At 41.5% G+C, this 15,460-nt stretch overlaps 1 protein-coding gene across 3 annotated transcripts in view; it reads left to right on the forward strand.

Moving 5' to 3' along the window:
* ADAMTSL1 (ADAMTS like 1) overlaps positions 1 to 15,460 on the forward strand; it is a 362,288-nt gene that overhangs the window by 188,408 nt on the left and 158,420 nt on the right. For all 3 annotated transcript variants that reach the window (XR_006889167.1, XR_006889168.1, XM_046664981.1), the window contains 2 exons: positions 3,244 to 3,545; positions 9,417 to 9,546. Coding sequence is in view for 1 of the 3 variants with exons in the window: in XM_046664981.1 (XP_046520937.1) it covers positions 3,244 to 3,545; positions 9,417 to 9,546 (432 nt within the window). In the remaining 2 variants the exon portion in view is untranslated. The remainder of the gene's footprint in view (positions 1 to 3,243; positions 3,546 to 9,416; positions 9,547 to 15,460) is intronic.

Genomic DNA, 15,460 nt, shown 5'->3' on the forward strand with positions numbered 1-15,460 from the left:
GAAAAAAAAAAAAAAAAAAAAAAAGATTGGCAACAGTTTTTAGCTCAGGTGCCAATCTTTTTTTTTTTAAAGATTTTATTTTTTTCCTTTTTCTCCCCTAAGCCCCCCGGTACATAGTTGTATATTCTTCGTTGTGGGTCCTTCTAGATGTGGCATGTGGGACGCTGCCTCAGCGTGGTTTGATGAGCAGTGCCATGTCCACGCCCAGGATTCGAACCAACGAAACACTGGGCCGCCTGCAGCGGAGCGCACGAACTTAACCACTCGACCACGGGGCCAGCCCCTCAGGTGCCAAACTTAAAAAAAAAAAAAAAAAAGGATAAGCTTTTAATGAAGTGAACAATTAAGCTTGCAAATCAAAGACCATACAGAAGCATAAATCATTTATTTGCCAGGTTTCTTTTTTAATTTCCTGGAGATGGGAAGACTAAATGCAGAAATCACATCAGTTCTTTCTGAAGAAGTTCAAGCCCATCTTTTAAAGAGCTCACTCAGCCAGCTGCTCTTCATTCATCCCACAACAGTGCTGCTAACAAAAAGAACTTTAAAATTACCCAAATTAAACTTCAATAATAAGAACTTTTTCATTGTACATTTGTACATCAAAATGATTTTTTAAAAAAATCTGTTGACTCTGTTTTAAAGGTTCCACTTTAAAGATTCTAACTTAGCAAGTACTATTCAAATTGAGTCTTCCAAATATTACAGTTAAACCTCCTAGCTCCCTTGCCTGCCCTCTCACTGACCTCGCTTCCTCCCACTTGTGGCCAGAAAGCTCAACATAGTAAATACAGAGTTGGGAGATCTTAGGGATGTGGGGAAAAGTTTCATATGAAAAACAGTTATTATTCATTTGGCCATTTGCACTATTAGATATTTTTCTTTTGAAATATAATCTCCTGCCTTCAACAAGAGAGAATATATTTTATCATACACTGGAGAAATTTAGATGACTGCCAAAAGACAGCACCACTTAGAGCCAAATTGTTTTTAATTGGTGTGAACTTGATGAAGACCTAAGGATAGTGGGTTGGGAGATAAGCCAGTAAGGCTCTTTGACATTTGATAAGACTCTCACTTTGGGGACATAAAGTAGATGTTTATTGTTTTTGCTGTTAACCCTAAATGTCCAGATAGTCAAAAATGCGCCCGCACGCGCGCACACACACACACACACACACACAGGCACGTTTATTTTCATCCAGATGCCGGCTTAAAATAAGTTTCAGCCTTTACAATGAGTTCATGGGGCTTTGGGAGCATGCCCTTTCTGCTTTGTGTGCTCTTGGTGTATCTTCCTGGTCCTGGAAAGAGACCAAATGCAAAGTGATTCACCTTACAGGTAAGGAAAGGTGAAGGTTTAGTTGGTTCATCATTTATATTCTAGATTTCATCAGAGACTCACCTTGGAAGATAAAAAATAAACAAATCAGTTTAGCTACTTGTCATTCCTATAAACTTATATATGTAGAAAAAGGTGGAAATGAAGACCTAAAAGAAGTCTGGAGATTATTTATGAATCTCAGTGTGTTTAGGAAAAGCAGGCGTTTAGTACAGCAGGAGTTGGAAAACTATAGCCCACAGGCCAAATTCAGACCCTTCCACCACCCTTCCCATCCCCACCCCCATCCCACTCCAGTTTTTGTAAATAAAGTTTTATTGGAACACAGCCCACTCAATTGTTGACATATTGTCTATGGCTGCTTTTCCACTACATTGGCAGAGTTGAGTAGTTGCAACAACAAAGACCCACAAACATGGCTCACAAAATCTAAAATGCTCCTCTCATAGGGCCTATGTTCACCTGGAAATACTGCCTTGCCTTTGGTCACAGCCTAGGGGTCTTGAAGGGACTCCTACCATGCATGCCTCAGTGAGACTCAGCTCAAAGGGACTCCTTCCGTGCCTCAGTTAGAACCTTCTTGAAGGAACTCCTTCCATGACTCAGTCAGAACCTTCTTGAAGGGACTCCTTCCATGCCTCAGACACCGTGAGCTGTTCAGGGGGCACTCTGGCTCTCCTGGCCAGATCCCCCTGCTCCACACCCAGCCCAGGCTCAGGCCCAGGAAACATCTTTGTTATGTTCCTTCCAGTCTGAAAACTTGGATTGGTTTCCTGTTAGAATTTTAATTTCTCTAAACTAGATATGAACCATTTGCACTTGCTAGGATTGAATGCTATAACCTTCTTATCAGTTCTTTCCTTGTCTGCCAAAGTCAAGGTTCGGGAGCCAGGTTTGCATGCCTCCTCAGCATGACTCCCTGGGAGAAAGCAGTAGGATGGTGGAAAAATAAAAATTTTTATTCCAAAATTCTTTCTCCAGATTATTATATTAACTTTTTGAAAAGGTTAGTGGTTCCCTCTGGGCTTTTTTTCCCCCCCAAATCCCCTTTCAAGGTCATTGCAGTTAGGGCCATTGTTGATTAGTGAGAGGAAAAAGCCCTTTTGTTGGAATTTGAAAATTGTCCCAAATTCTGGAGAAAGTCAAAGAAAAATGATGTTCTCTCTAGTGTGGCTGCTCTCGAGGGGTGGGAGGTGGAGGCCGCAGAACAAACTGGTATGAATGCAGAACTTCTCATTTACTGTGACACGCCTGTGCATTTAAATTTGCAGCACGGCTTTTCTCTACGATATAAAAAGAATTGTAGTCCAGACTAATTCAAAGAATGTGTAAGGAACAAGACTTTGCTCCATTCTTGGAAACTTACAAAAAAAAATCCCTCTTTCTACATATAAATAAATCTTGGGAAGCACATTGAGCAGAAAAGCAAAGAAACTTACAGAATATGTAATCCAGACTTAAAAATAAAAATACTTCCTTAAATATCTCCAAGGGCTTCTTTTGCTATAGTTTTTAGTATCAGTATTAGTCTGCTGTAAGAATAGCCAGCATCTTGCAGGAGGCACAAGTGCTGGATTTAGAGTGAGAGAGGAAACCGTTTCCCTGCTCTGAAGAGCTAGCACTGTGGGTGCGAAGCAGGGAGAAAGCAGGTGGTCTGTGGCTGGAATGTCTCACAGCTGGGACTTCATGTGACACTCATGAAGAAACCAATCCAGAAACAGTGGCAAACGAGCTCATGAACTAAACTGAAGCGCCCATTGCAGGATAGGGTGGCGGAGCCCTGAGCACATCCTGGGACAGCACTGGGCAGTGGTGGCAGGTGGGATGCAGCCCCTCACAATGCCCATGGTCTCCTGCCTGGGGCTTCTCATCCTCTCCTCTTGTTTGCTTGCCAACTGCAGGTTCATCCCAGAGGCCTGGTCAGCCTGCACGGTGACCTGTGGTATGGGGACCCAGGTGCGAATAGTCAGGTGCCAGGTGCTCCTGTCTTTCTCTCAGTCTGTGGCTGACCTGCCTGTTGACGAATGTGAAGGGCCCAAGCCGGCATCCCAGCGTGCCTGTTATGCAGGACCATGCAACGGGGAAGTTCCTGAATTTAACCCAGAAGAGACAGGTGGCTTCTTTGGTGACCTGCAGGATTTTGACGAGCTGTATGACTGGGAGTATGAGGGCTTCACCAAGTGCTCTGAATCGTGTGGAGGAGGTAAGAAGGGGGCTCTGGCTCAGATCCCTGCTACCTTCTTGTCCTTTTTCTGTATCCTCTCTCCATGCATGCAACTGTGTCACGTGACTGCCTCTAGTCCAAGAATGATAAGCAGGGGGAGAAGGGGAGGAAGCGGTTCTAAATTAAAGCATACTGAATAAAACACAGATGTATTTCCCTTTGGGCTTGAGTGTCAGCTGTGAGTGGCCAACACAACTAATGCTTTTACTTTCAGTTGTCATTCTGATGTTTTGCAATATATCCTAGTGTGTCTGACTGAGAAACACAGTTGACACCGACCTGGCAATGCTCTCAGCCTTCAGTCTTATTCATCTATGCCCTTGCCTCAGTGCAAGTGGTATGAGCCAAGACTTAAGATGGTAAAACAGTCTGCTATTCCCAACAATAGATTATAGTCCCTCTGATTTACTCAACTGACTTCCCAAGGTAATATCTACTCACAAAGGGAAGGGGTGTATAAAAGACAGTTAACATTGTGGTTACCTGGAACTGGAAAGAAGTTTAAAGATTAAAGTCTGATCCCACTGCCATTTTACAGATGAGAAAACTAAGATGCAAAGACACTGAGTGACTTGTTCGAGGTCACACAGCTAGTGAGTGACAGCTGGGCGTAGGCCTGCTATTTATTTATTTCTCTGTCTAGAGTCTTTCCATCATACCACACCTCTTTAAGCACTTAGAGAATTCCTGAAGCTTTCTCATTATAAGTATTACTTAACTAAAGTTAAATATTTCCCTGTGTATTGACCTGGTTCTCTTAGGTATATTCCATGGTGACAACAGATTCAGTGATTACTTTAGGTCCTATGAATGGGATTGTAGCGGGAGAAGAAGGCATTTCATGAAATTGACAATTCTTCAAGATTACGATCTTTCTTGCCACTATAGAAAATGCATTAGATTCATATTGCCACTGTCTCCCACGTCTGCTCCCAAGAGAGATTTTGATAGGTGAGGAAATGCTGGATGATTGCCCTCCAGATCCTCTCACTGGCTATCAGTAACCCCTTTTGGCACATTAAGGTTCTGCATTCCCAGCAAAGTTTCTTACTTAACTCAAATAAAAAATATATGTATTAAAATTATTTCCCAAAACCATTTTCTACACCATGAAATTTTGGAAACTCTTTTAAAAAGACATCTTTTGTCATTATTGAGAACGTAAAAATAAGTGTACCCAAATCGTTCGCAGGTAGTTGAAAAGGAATGAATAGTGGAACAAGTGCTAGCAAAAATCAATTTTCTCCATCGGGTCTTTTAGTAAACATTTAATAGTTTTGACCTTGAGATTCTTGTTTGTTTCTAAGTCTCCCAGTTTCAAACTCCAGAATTCTTAAGTGTTTTAATGGAGAGCGCTGTTATTTTAAAACCTAAATTTTTCCATCAGATTCTGGAAGAGTTTCCTGGAACTCAGCTAATCTATGTTCTTATGGTGTTCTCCACTCACATTGTGGACATCTTTTCTTCTATGCTCAAGGAAGGAGGCCTTAAATAAGCTTTGGTAATCTCTGAGCCCGCGAAGGAGCTGAGAGGTCAGGAGGAAAGTCCACAGCCGGTAGCTCCAGCTGCTTCTTCCCAATATAATAAATGACTCAAGAGTTCAGATGTGTGTTTATCCCAAATTTCCATGATCACCTGAACTGAACGATCATTATCTCTAGTCTAAAATAAATGTGTTTTGAAAAAAATTATTTATGATCTCTCAGTTATGGTTCTTAGTTACAAGTCACGCCTGGGACTTTATGAGCAGATGGGGAAAATAGATGCAGTAATGGAATATATAAATAACCAGATACCTTTATCTTTAAGATTCTAACCATTCTGCTGATCAACCAGAGGTATAAAATTCGAAGTCTAGTGAGTATATGGAATGTTTTTAATTTAAAATGTTTTCAAAAGATATTGATTTGGAAATAAGATTTGGATGTTTGATATACAATTGATCTCTGCCTGTAGGAACTGAGCACCTTTGCATAACATAAATTGTACCTCTTTTATATCCAAGGCAGGGTAAAGTTACTGAAATATCTTAGGTCTTTAACTGTCAACAACTGTGCACTTACCTACAGTTATGTCACTGTGCCAAGGTAATATATTTATGCCTAAAATGTTAGACTTGAAAATTCCAAAGTGGTGAAAACATGCTTGGGTTAGATGGTCCATATGATACCCATACACACTAAAAAATTACTTCGCTATATGGGACATGTATATTTTGATGTCAGTGTTTGGCAGTAACATTTTAGTGTATTATCAACTTTGATCTTCCACCAAACTATAACCCACAAGGTTATAGATATTTTTAATCATTCTTACTAAAGTCAACCAAAAACATGCAGGATTAACAGAAAGATTTTAAATCAGTTTGGGGTTATAAGGCAAGTCAGGCTAATTTTATTGTTTTTGCAGTCTCAAGACACGAAACTGGATAGACACAGAAGGAACCTTTCACCTCACAGAGGTAGCAACCAGAAGGAATTAGTTAGTAATTTAGGCTGTAGTTGGTGGCTGTGTTTCCCCAAACTGTCATCAAATATCATGTAACAATTATGCTATTCTGGGAAAAATAAACACTGAAAATCCCATTTTCTGGAAGATTGAAAGTGAGCCTAACCTGTTCATATCTGCGTCCTGTGCCCCACTCTCATCTCCTTGTTATATTTTAATTTTGTGTATGTAAACTAATAGGTTTCAAATCTATTTCAAATATCAAATCTGTTGAGCCTGCACAGCTTTATTATATTGAACTCCTAGATGGTGAAATCAACATTAAAATCTGAGGGAAAACTTGACATTTACTCCAGAATGAAAAGGGAAGTCTTGTACCTGTTGCTCCCTTTTGCTTATGACTTCTCTCTCCTTTTGCTTCTGTCAAGAAAGGAAAACTCAAAATCGTAAAGTACTCTACTTAAATGTGTATTCTCTGTTGGCTTAAAATGTCCTTCTAAGTGCATATATTAGCCTGTTTGGAAAGAGCACAGACTGGATTTGCTAGCTTCTCACATCCTGACCTGACTCCTCTGGACCAAATCTACTGTGAACTCGCAGGTGAAGTCCTCACATTTCCTCCCTCTTCCAACTTCCCACTCCCCATTCCAGGGCTGCTCCCTTGCTCCCTGTCCCTTCCTCCAGGCATCCCATTCCCGCCTCCCCTTAGCCTAAATTGCATGCTGTGCTCAAAATGCCCTGCCCTTTAGGCATTTCGTTCATCATGCCACAAAAATTTATTGTGTGTTGACCACAGGGCTGGTCCCAGATACTCCTTAATTATGACAGAGCTCTGTCCTTAGTTTCCCCCACCACCCAAGGCCCCACCCGAGAAGGCTGAAGCAGCTGGCCCCTATGGCAATAGACATTTAACGCACAGTGTTGTGGAGGCCCAGTGAATTGTTTTATAATACTTTAGAGTAGAATTTACTAACTCTAGAATGCTGCTTAATCTCAGCACTTAACCACCCAAAGGTGATTTTTATCTTGAGCTATGGTTGTTGGTTTGGGGTAATGTGAATTTGTGTGCCATATATCCAAGAGAGGAGATTACTGATGTCATTTTAGGAAACTGAGCCCTTGCTACACCCATTCTTTGCAGACTTAGAAAGACCTCAATTCTATAAACAAGGAGTTCACAACGTGGGAATAGGTCACATCACTCATATACCCCACACACACCTGAAGCAAGCACTTTCGAGTAAGGCCAGTGACAAGCTCTGTGGTTACTTCCTGCCTCAGATCGTCAACTCAGTTTCATAAGTGGTCAGTAGCTGAATGAAGCCAAAATATATTTTATTTTAGAGCAACCTGTAGAATCTCTTGAATATTACCAGGTAGGTAAATGCGTTGAAAACTTAATTTCTAATGTAACCATAACTCTAGATTCTGCATGGAATAGTTATCTTCATCCAGCACCTTGTCATCATTACCTTAATAATGCCAGGCTATTCCAGTGGGAAGTATCAGTGATGATATCAACAATTTCTTGTGAAATGTTTTGCTAAATCATCATATCATGAATTTCAAATGGCTCATCCCAGCTGCAACCAAGAGAACACCCTGTAGTCAGCATTACAGAACATGATGGAGTAATTTAACTACCTAGAATAAATCTCAAATGCTCCACCCGGAACTGGCCATGATGTATTTAAATTAAATTTCAAAGCTCATGAGAAGCTTAGAAAAAAGACAATTTACATTCATAGCCAGAGGGTAAATATTGTGACTGACTTTTTCAAAATGTTTGATTTATCAGACTTACTAGGAAGAAAGAAAGGTGATTCAGGTTCTGGCTTCAAAATGTCACTTTTCAAATGATGGTCTTGCTGAGTGACCTAAGTCAGCGTAACATCACCTTAGGAGGCATTAGAGGAGAGGGGATATCTTCTTGGAGAAACATAGGGTAGACAGGAGGAGGGAAGCAACAGCGCTAACGAGTGATGGGCCAGTTGTACTATAGTAGGTACTAATTGACAAAGAAATGCTGAAAATAAAAACAAGAAAATGTACGTGTATTTATACATATGGACTAATTATATGGACCATCACATCCTCTGCTATAACTATATACAAATATTTAACCAATATAGATATCTTTAGATGTACATATCTTTATATACATAGCTATTTATGACTGAACGCATGTTATCGAGAATGTCCTGTTTTGCCTCTTCCTTAAACTGAACTCTGCTGATATGATTCCAGACAAATGTCTAGGTTATTCTGAGGATCTCCAGCAGATAGAACAGCCGTTTTTTTTTCAATGTTACAATGTATTTTTAAATGTTAATGTTGTCAGTCATTAACGCTCCAGTGGTAAGGCACAGCTTCACCATTCATCAACAGCATGACCTTAGCGAATCTTTTCACCCTGCTAAGCCTCAGTTTTCTTATCTGTAAAATGAGGATAAAAATAGTGCTTACCCCGTGGAGTGGTTGAGACGATTGAATAATGCATGTCAAGCTCTTGGGCTTGGTACCTGGCTAATAGTGTGCAACCTGTCGATTTTGACTGTGGTTATTATGACTGTGGGCACCAGAACGAAATGTCTTGTCCTTACCTTACCCAGTTAAATGTCCCCTTGTCCATGAAAGTCTCTGTGAGAGATCCTGCACACCATCTTGGAAGACCTGCCAAGTAACCGTGTGCCAGTTATTGATCAAACCCCTGTTGTACCAGCTCTGAGTCAGGGGCGTGTGGGTGTCAGTGGAACATTGTTTTCCATGGATATAGGGAAGATTGTCTTCCATGGATGTATTCATTATACATCTTTTTCTCTCTCTTTGTTCCAACTTCCAAAGCTGCCCTGGGTCACTAAAGAAATAAACCAGACCCCAAAAGAAACCAAAAAAGTTGAAGTTCTGGATGCAAGGCCCCAGGAAAACAGCAATTTACAGAATGTTGGATATTAATACGTTGCTCTTGGCCTCCTTTCCAACTACAGCAATCTCCTATTGATTAAAACATAACTTGCGAAGGTCGTGGGGCCATTTTTTTTTTTTTTTTTTTTTTTTTTTGGTCACCCTGCCCTCCTTCTGCATTAAATTATCACATTTCAGCATTGGCAGCTATATAGCTTGGTGGCATTTTTTAAAGCATTTCAACAGTATTAGTGGCAGCCTTTCCTCTTTAGGGGAATTGCCCTCCTCAAGGGGCATACTTCCAGAGGCACCAGCATCTGAGTACTTCCTCCCAGATCGAGTGATGCTTGACGAGATGGGCTGTCCCGGGCTTTAAACTGCCATCTCTGACATGCAGCCAGAGTCCTACCATCCCAGAGCCCTCCCACCAGCTGCCTTGTCTACGCTTCATCACCCCACACGCGCCCACTCTGGCCTGACAGTGTGATTTGTACACAGGTGTCCAGGAGGCTGTGGTAAGCTGCCTGAACAAACAGACTCGGGAGCCTGCTGATGAGAACCTGTGCGTGGCCAGCCGCAGGCCCCCGCAGCTCCTCAAATCCTGCAGTTTGGATCCCTGCCCTGCAAGGTAAGGGGGCGTGTTGCCTGCCCAGCTACCCAGAAGTGTGTTTAGAACTGCATGCATCTGTCTATGAGCAAGACTGGGACACTTATTGTTATCCAGTGTTTTGAAAACCTGTTAGCATCAGTTCAAACTTTTAGTCAAATCCACTTAAATTTAATTGAAACCAGGGCTTTGGAATCCCAGCCCGACGGTCATGCTCAGGGTCCAGAAGGCTCCGTGCACGAGCCCTGTGTCATGGCCGATATGTGCACGTGCCTCATTGCAGCTTTTTCCTGAAGGGAACGTGAACTGACCACAGACTTCGTGGTCTTGCCACCTTTTAGCCCATATCCCGAGCCCTCAAGCCATAGTAATGGATTGACTCACAGATTGCAGGGTATAAGGAACTGAAGCATCTGGGTGATTTAATTGATCTGCTGTGAAATCTGTATGCACAGAGCATGCAGATTCATTACAGCCTGCTCCAGGGTGCATGTGTGTCATTCCACATGCATAAAATCAATTAGAGCATTTCATTGCTCACTCCTGCCTGGTCTCACTATTACCCAAATTTGACTCTTAGTTAATCAATCCAACCACTGCTTCAGTCTGCACAATTTTATGGTGTCTTGAGACTTGCCTTCAGATACATCTTTGGAACAAACCTCTACAGAAGCTAAACCATCTCATCTATGATTCTGGTTTCAAAGGGAGATGTGTAAAGAACCAAAGCCAGACTTTCAAGTCTGCTGATGGGATGAAGAGCATTACTGGATAAGGTCATATCCTGGATGCCAAGGGGAATGCTGTTTCTGAATGACATTTCTTCTGTTTCTGCAAAGTATCGTGTAAGAAACAATGTGTTGCCTTCAGGAATTAATAATAGTTTGCTGGTCAAGCTGATGCTGCTTGTCTATTTCTCAGGCAACTAGATGCCGTTCTTTGGGACTTCGAGGGTACTGATTACAAGCCTCCTCAGATCAGATCAGGGCACAGTCTTACACCAACACTTCTCCTGCTAGTCACCAGAGTCGTTCCATGTATTTATCTGAATGGTGGGCCTGGCTTCCCTCTTCAAATGCAGAAGTGAGGAAGGCCAGTAGTGCTGTATTCTCCAAGGCACCCAGAAAATCAGTTAGCCACTGCTAGGAGCAGTCCCCACCTGTGAGAACAGCAGCCAGTAAAACAGAGTCGGGGCTGGACCCAGAAAAGCCAGATCCAGTGCATGGAATCCTTAGAAACTTCTTTTCTTTTCCTGTCTGACCTGGTCCCACATCTCTGTGCTACCTTCACAGTTCTCCCGTTGGGTGAATCTAAGACCTAACTGCATGGGCAAGGTCCAAAGCCCTTCTATTTGACTGCACTCTCCCCATGTAGAAAGAAGCAGAGTGGTTTCAGTATGGACAGCCTGCAAGGGCTTTGGCTATGAGGTCCAGAGGCCTGGTTTCTCCTCATAAGTCTGTCACTCACTAACTATGTGGCATTGGGCAAGGTGTCTGCCCTTTCTCTTTCCAAATCTGCCAAGTGAATTGGCTATACAAGAGGATCCGAGGTCACCACGTCCTTCTCAACAATCCTGTGACTCGTCCCTATTCTGTAGGCAGAAGCTTTAGCCTACTGCTGCTGCTGCTTTGTGCTGATACTTGATGTCATTTCTGTTCTGCTGGTTAACTATCACTTAAAACAAGCATATAAGTGTCTTTCTAACCACATTCCAGTGTTGCAATGACGTCTAAATGCTGTGATGACCTGAGGCAATGCCGAGGAGTCAGTGCTGGGACTAGGTGAAAATCATCTGGGATTTGCGGCCACTAAGCCCATCCCTTCCTGGGGCAGCAGAAGAAATAGGACACAAGATGTTATTTCCCATCCTCAAAGTACTGACTGTGGTTAAATTAGATAAGCTTAATGTCCTCTACAACCTTTTTATTGACTCCTGGACAAGAACTCTTGTTAGGCTTAACTTTATTGCATTTACTCCACATAAACTCAGTATTTTGACTTTCCACCAGCCAATTGTCAGACTGATAGGCAAGACCTCTCTCACTGGCACAGCCAGGGGTTTCTTGGGCCAACCACACACAGCTGAGCATTTGTAGACTGATGCTAATTGAAAAACAAAGTGAGCCAAAGTACAGTGGCCTGATGTGACTCGCTCTCTTCATCTCCCATTAAAGAGCTAAAGCAGATTTTCATCTTAAAAGTGAGAAATCTATGGAGGTGCACCTCCTGTGAAATATTTCAGTATGACATCAGAGGAAAACAAAGCTCCCTTTCTGAAGGTTGGTGTAAATGTATATGAAGAGAACATGTGTTTGGTAGGGGCATAATAGTGTGTGGTTCCCAAGCACCTTCTGTTCAGTTGGGAGGAATTTAAATCTTTAATTTGCAACTTTTATTATGCATGGATTAGTGTTCCCTGCACATTTAAGGGTGTCCTCTGATGGGCTCCAAGATTCTATACACTGTCTTTTGGGATCTTGGACTGTGCTGATGGTCAGGTCTTCAAAAAACCATAGCATTTTCCATAGGATATGCAGAAATGATGTTCCAAGTCTTGGTCACTGGGCTTATGTCTCTGAGATGCTGCCATTTGTTAAGATAAGTAGCTTTCCCAGGCAGTTGTTAATCCGGTAGAATACCAGTTAGAAAGCCACTTTCCCTCTTGTGTGTGGTCTGAGTTATCAGATCACATGGAAAATACCAAAGGCCCTAGAGGGCATGTCCTAACTGGACAGTCTTCTAAGATTAAACTTACCTTCCCCCGACTTACTCGGTGTGAATGGCAGAGCTGGTATCAGAAGCACATGTCCAACTTTCATCAGGTTTAAGCAGAATATTCTCATACCAAGCTGTTCACAGCAGGAAGGGTCTATTCTCAAGCCGGAGGTATTCTGATTGTTCTAACTTGTGTGTGTGTGTGTGTGTGCATGGACACAGACTGCTTTCCTTTTTTTAGGGCACTTAAAAAAATAGTTATTTATTTAAGAGGACTATATTTTAAAGACCTTGCTGTCAGTTTTATGTCTTAATCCTCCTCCCTATGCAACTAGCGCCTAACATAAATGTCTGACACATGGCAGGTCCTTATTATTGTTTATTGAATAAATGAGTGCAAAGGACTAGGGCCAAATTTATAAGTAGTAATGTTTAGACCCTGTTATTAGTAATAGCTGGGAAGACCCCAGTGCTATCTCTGCTCTCCATCCCCCTTCTCCCTTCTCCCCCACCCACCAGATAATGCTGAAAATGCCATTATTAGAGTGCCTTTCTTAGGTTTAAGGCTTTAAATACGAATTTAAGTATAAATAGCCTTTGGAAAAGTATGTCAGCAGCCATGTACAGCAAAGCATACCCAAAATAAGAGGCAAGCTTTAATAGAGGGGAGAATGGACACAATGAAGGTTGAGTAAATTCTTAGCATTACCCAGGGAGGAGTTTCATTGGTGAGAGATGGAAGGTAGTATGTTGAAGACAGGTGTTAATGCCTTAATAATCTTGCCTAAAATTGGCCAGAAGAAATTAGGATCATTTTGCCTGTGAGCTGACCATGTGAATGTTGCATCAAGGTGACAGCAAAGAAGTTATCATTACAAGAAAGAAAAATAATTTTAGGCACCTTTACCACCACTTGAGTAATTAGTATCTGGAAGCCCCACCCCCCATCCACCTTCACTAGTGGGTTGGACTAGCTTAAGGCAGAAGTATCCAAAAAGAAGCTAAGACCAGTCATTAGGAAAGAAGTCAGCCTCCTGTTCCCAAGAAGAAAGCTTCCTGAGTATTATAATTATATAACTGATACATGAATATTCTCGTTCTTTAAAAGTCAACCATAGCAGAAGTATCAGGAAAGAAAGTCATACGTTCCCCTTTCACCACTAGGCTCTGTGGTTCCACTCCTCCTTCTCCCCAGAAATAACCACTGTTAATGGTTTGGTGCATACATCTCCATAGCTTTTCTATGAATTTATATACATATATGAACACATACAAATACATACGGTTTTATTCCCTTTGTAAATGGGATCATATTGTATATATTGTTTGGCAACTTGATTTTACACTTAATAGTATGCAATAAAGATATTGCCCATCCCTGAAAACACCAAAATAAAACCCAACAGATAGATTTAGACATATAGTTGAGTTCTTCTCTGTCATGTTTAGCTATGTGACCTTCGAGAGGTCATATATCTTTATGGATCCTCAGATTCTTCATCTCTAAAATAGGATCATAGTAGGTACTCAGAAAAATTAATTCTCTTCTTCTTCTCTTTCATTTCTTGGTGAGAAATACTTTTAGTTTGAAATTAAACATAATTTTTGTATTCAGGATTTAACTCGAATTTGATTAGATTTTCTCTCTTATTCAGCTAAGTCTTGATAATTCTTATCGACCATCTCCCTGGTTTGTACTAGTAATGACATGAGCAGCCCAAGGAAAGCCAGAAAGCACTACCTTAAAAGAAAAAAAGGGCTATGACTGTTATTAATTATAAGCATTTGATAGCTTGGCCAGTGTGTGTTGAAAAGATTTGGTAAACGTACGTGGAGGAGGGGAAAGAAGTAAGCAATGAAAGCCAGATGGCTGAAAATGAAGGAAATTCCAGGCAATTTCTACAGCTTTGTTCTAACATACTTTTTAAACTAAACTTTTATTTCTGTGCAACAGAGAACAGCTGAGTGGTGCAGAATAGATAAACAGCGAAGGAGGAAAAAAAGCCCATAATTCCAGGAACAGTACTCGGTGTCTGCCCCCAGCCCCAACCCCAATCTCTTCTCAGACCTAGAGTGGTTCCTAGAACCAGGAAGAACTATAAAGGAAGGTTGAGAATCCCTCTTTCAGACTAGAGAGTTAAGAAAAACGTTTTAAAGGTCGTAGGGTCTCATCTTTAAAAGCGAACTTCAGAATGCCTATTTTATTGTATGCTAACAAAATCCATGCGGACTAGCAGCAAATGATTTCCAATTTCTAATGTTCTTTTATGTTAGCCTAAAATGGCTAGAGCAGAAGCTGTTGCCTTTCACACAATCATGTTTTAATTTATTTGATGGAGTTTTCAAAGCTTTGCAGTCACCTTCCCCTTTGACAACTTGTTTTAAGGGTTACTGTTTCAACATGTTCTCTAAATATTGGTTTATCTTCTGCTGTGTTCCCAAAGTTTCCATATGCTGCCTTCTGGCTCTGTCCGTACTAACTTTTAAGTGCTTAAAGCAAAAGCACACAAAAGCTCACTGGCGTCCACAGAAATTGAGTCCAGATTCAGGGGCCATGTTCAGGCGCCTTTGGAGAGCTAATGCTGTTACTACCGTCATCCTCCTTGGAAATCCAGATGCGTAATTATACTGTCTCTCTCTCTCTCTTTTCTTCCATTGATGGACAAGTTACAACAGAGGAACCTGCCAAGACCTGTTTCTTAACTCCTGGACCTGATTGGCCCAGTGGCAGCCTCTGTTATTTGTCTACCCAGGAATGTGTTGGCCCAGTGATCAGAATTGTCCCCGGCAGCATTTTGACATCAACAAGGGTAAACGTCACATGTGTGCTTGCCTCCGGGCTTAAATTTTCATTTCTCCTAAAAAGAGCCCATTCTGTGGTTACACATCACCAATTATATCACCCTCAAGCCTCCGTGAAATGAACTCTGTTATTAGAAATTGCTTTGTATGCATAGATTTAGTTGTTGCATGAATCTGGGGTAAAAATCAAGAGATTTGATCTACCTTCCCATCATGTCACCTGAAAGCACAAATGACTCATTCTAGAAAGGTAGAAATATCAGCTTTAGGAAAATCCATTCAATTAAGCTCGGAGAGGGAAGCTTCCTTGGTTTCTTAACGTCTATGTAATTGGACAGCCCCTTAGACCACATAATTCTGCCTGGACTCTGGGAAAGTCTTTATACAGACCATTGCCTGAAGTTAAACTTCTTCACAA

The sequence above is a fragment of the Equus quagga genome, chromosome 6 (assembly GCF_021613505.1).
Source record: "Equus quagga isolate Etosha38 chromosome 6, UCLA_HA_Equagga_1.0, whole genome shotgun sequence".
Classification (NCBI taxonomy): domain Eukaryota; kingdom Metazoa; phylum Chordata; class Mammalia; order Perissodactyla; family Equidae; genus Equus; species Equus quagga.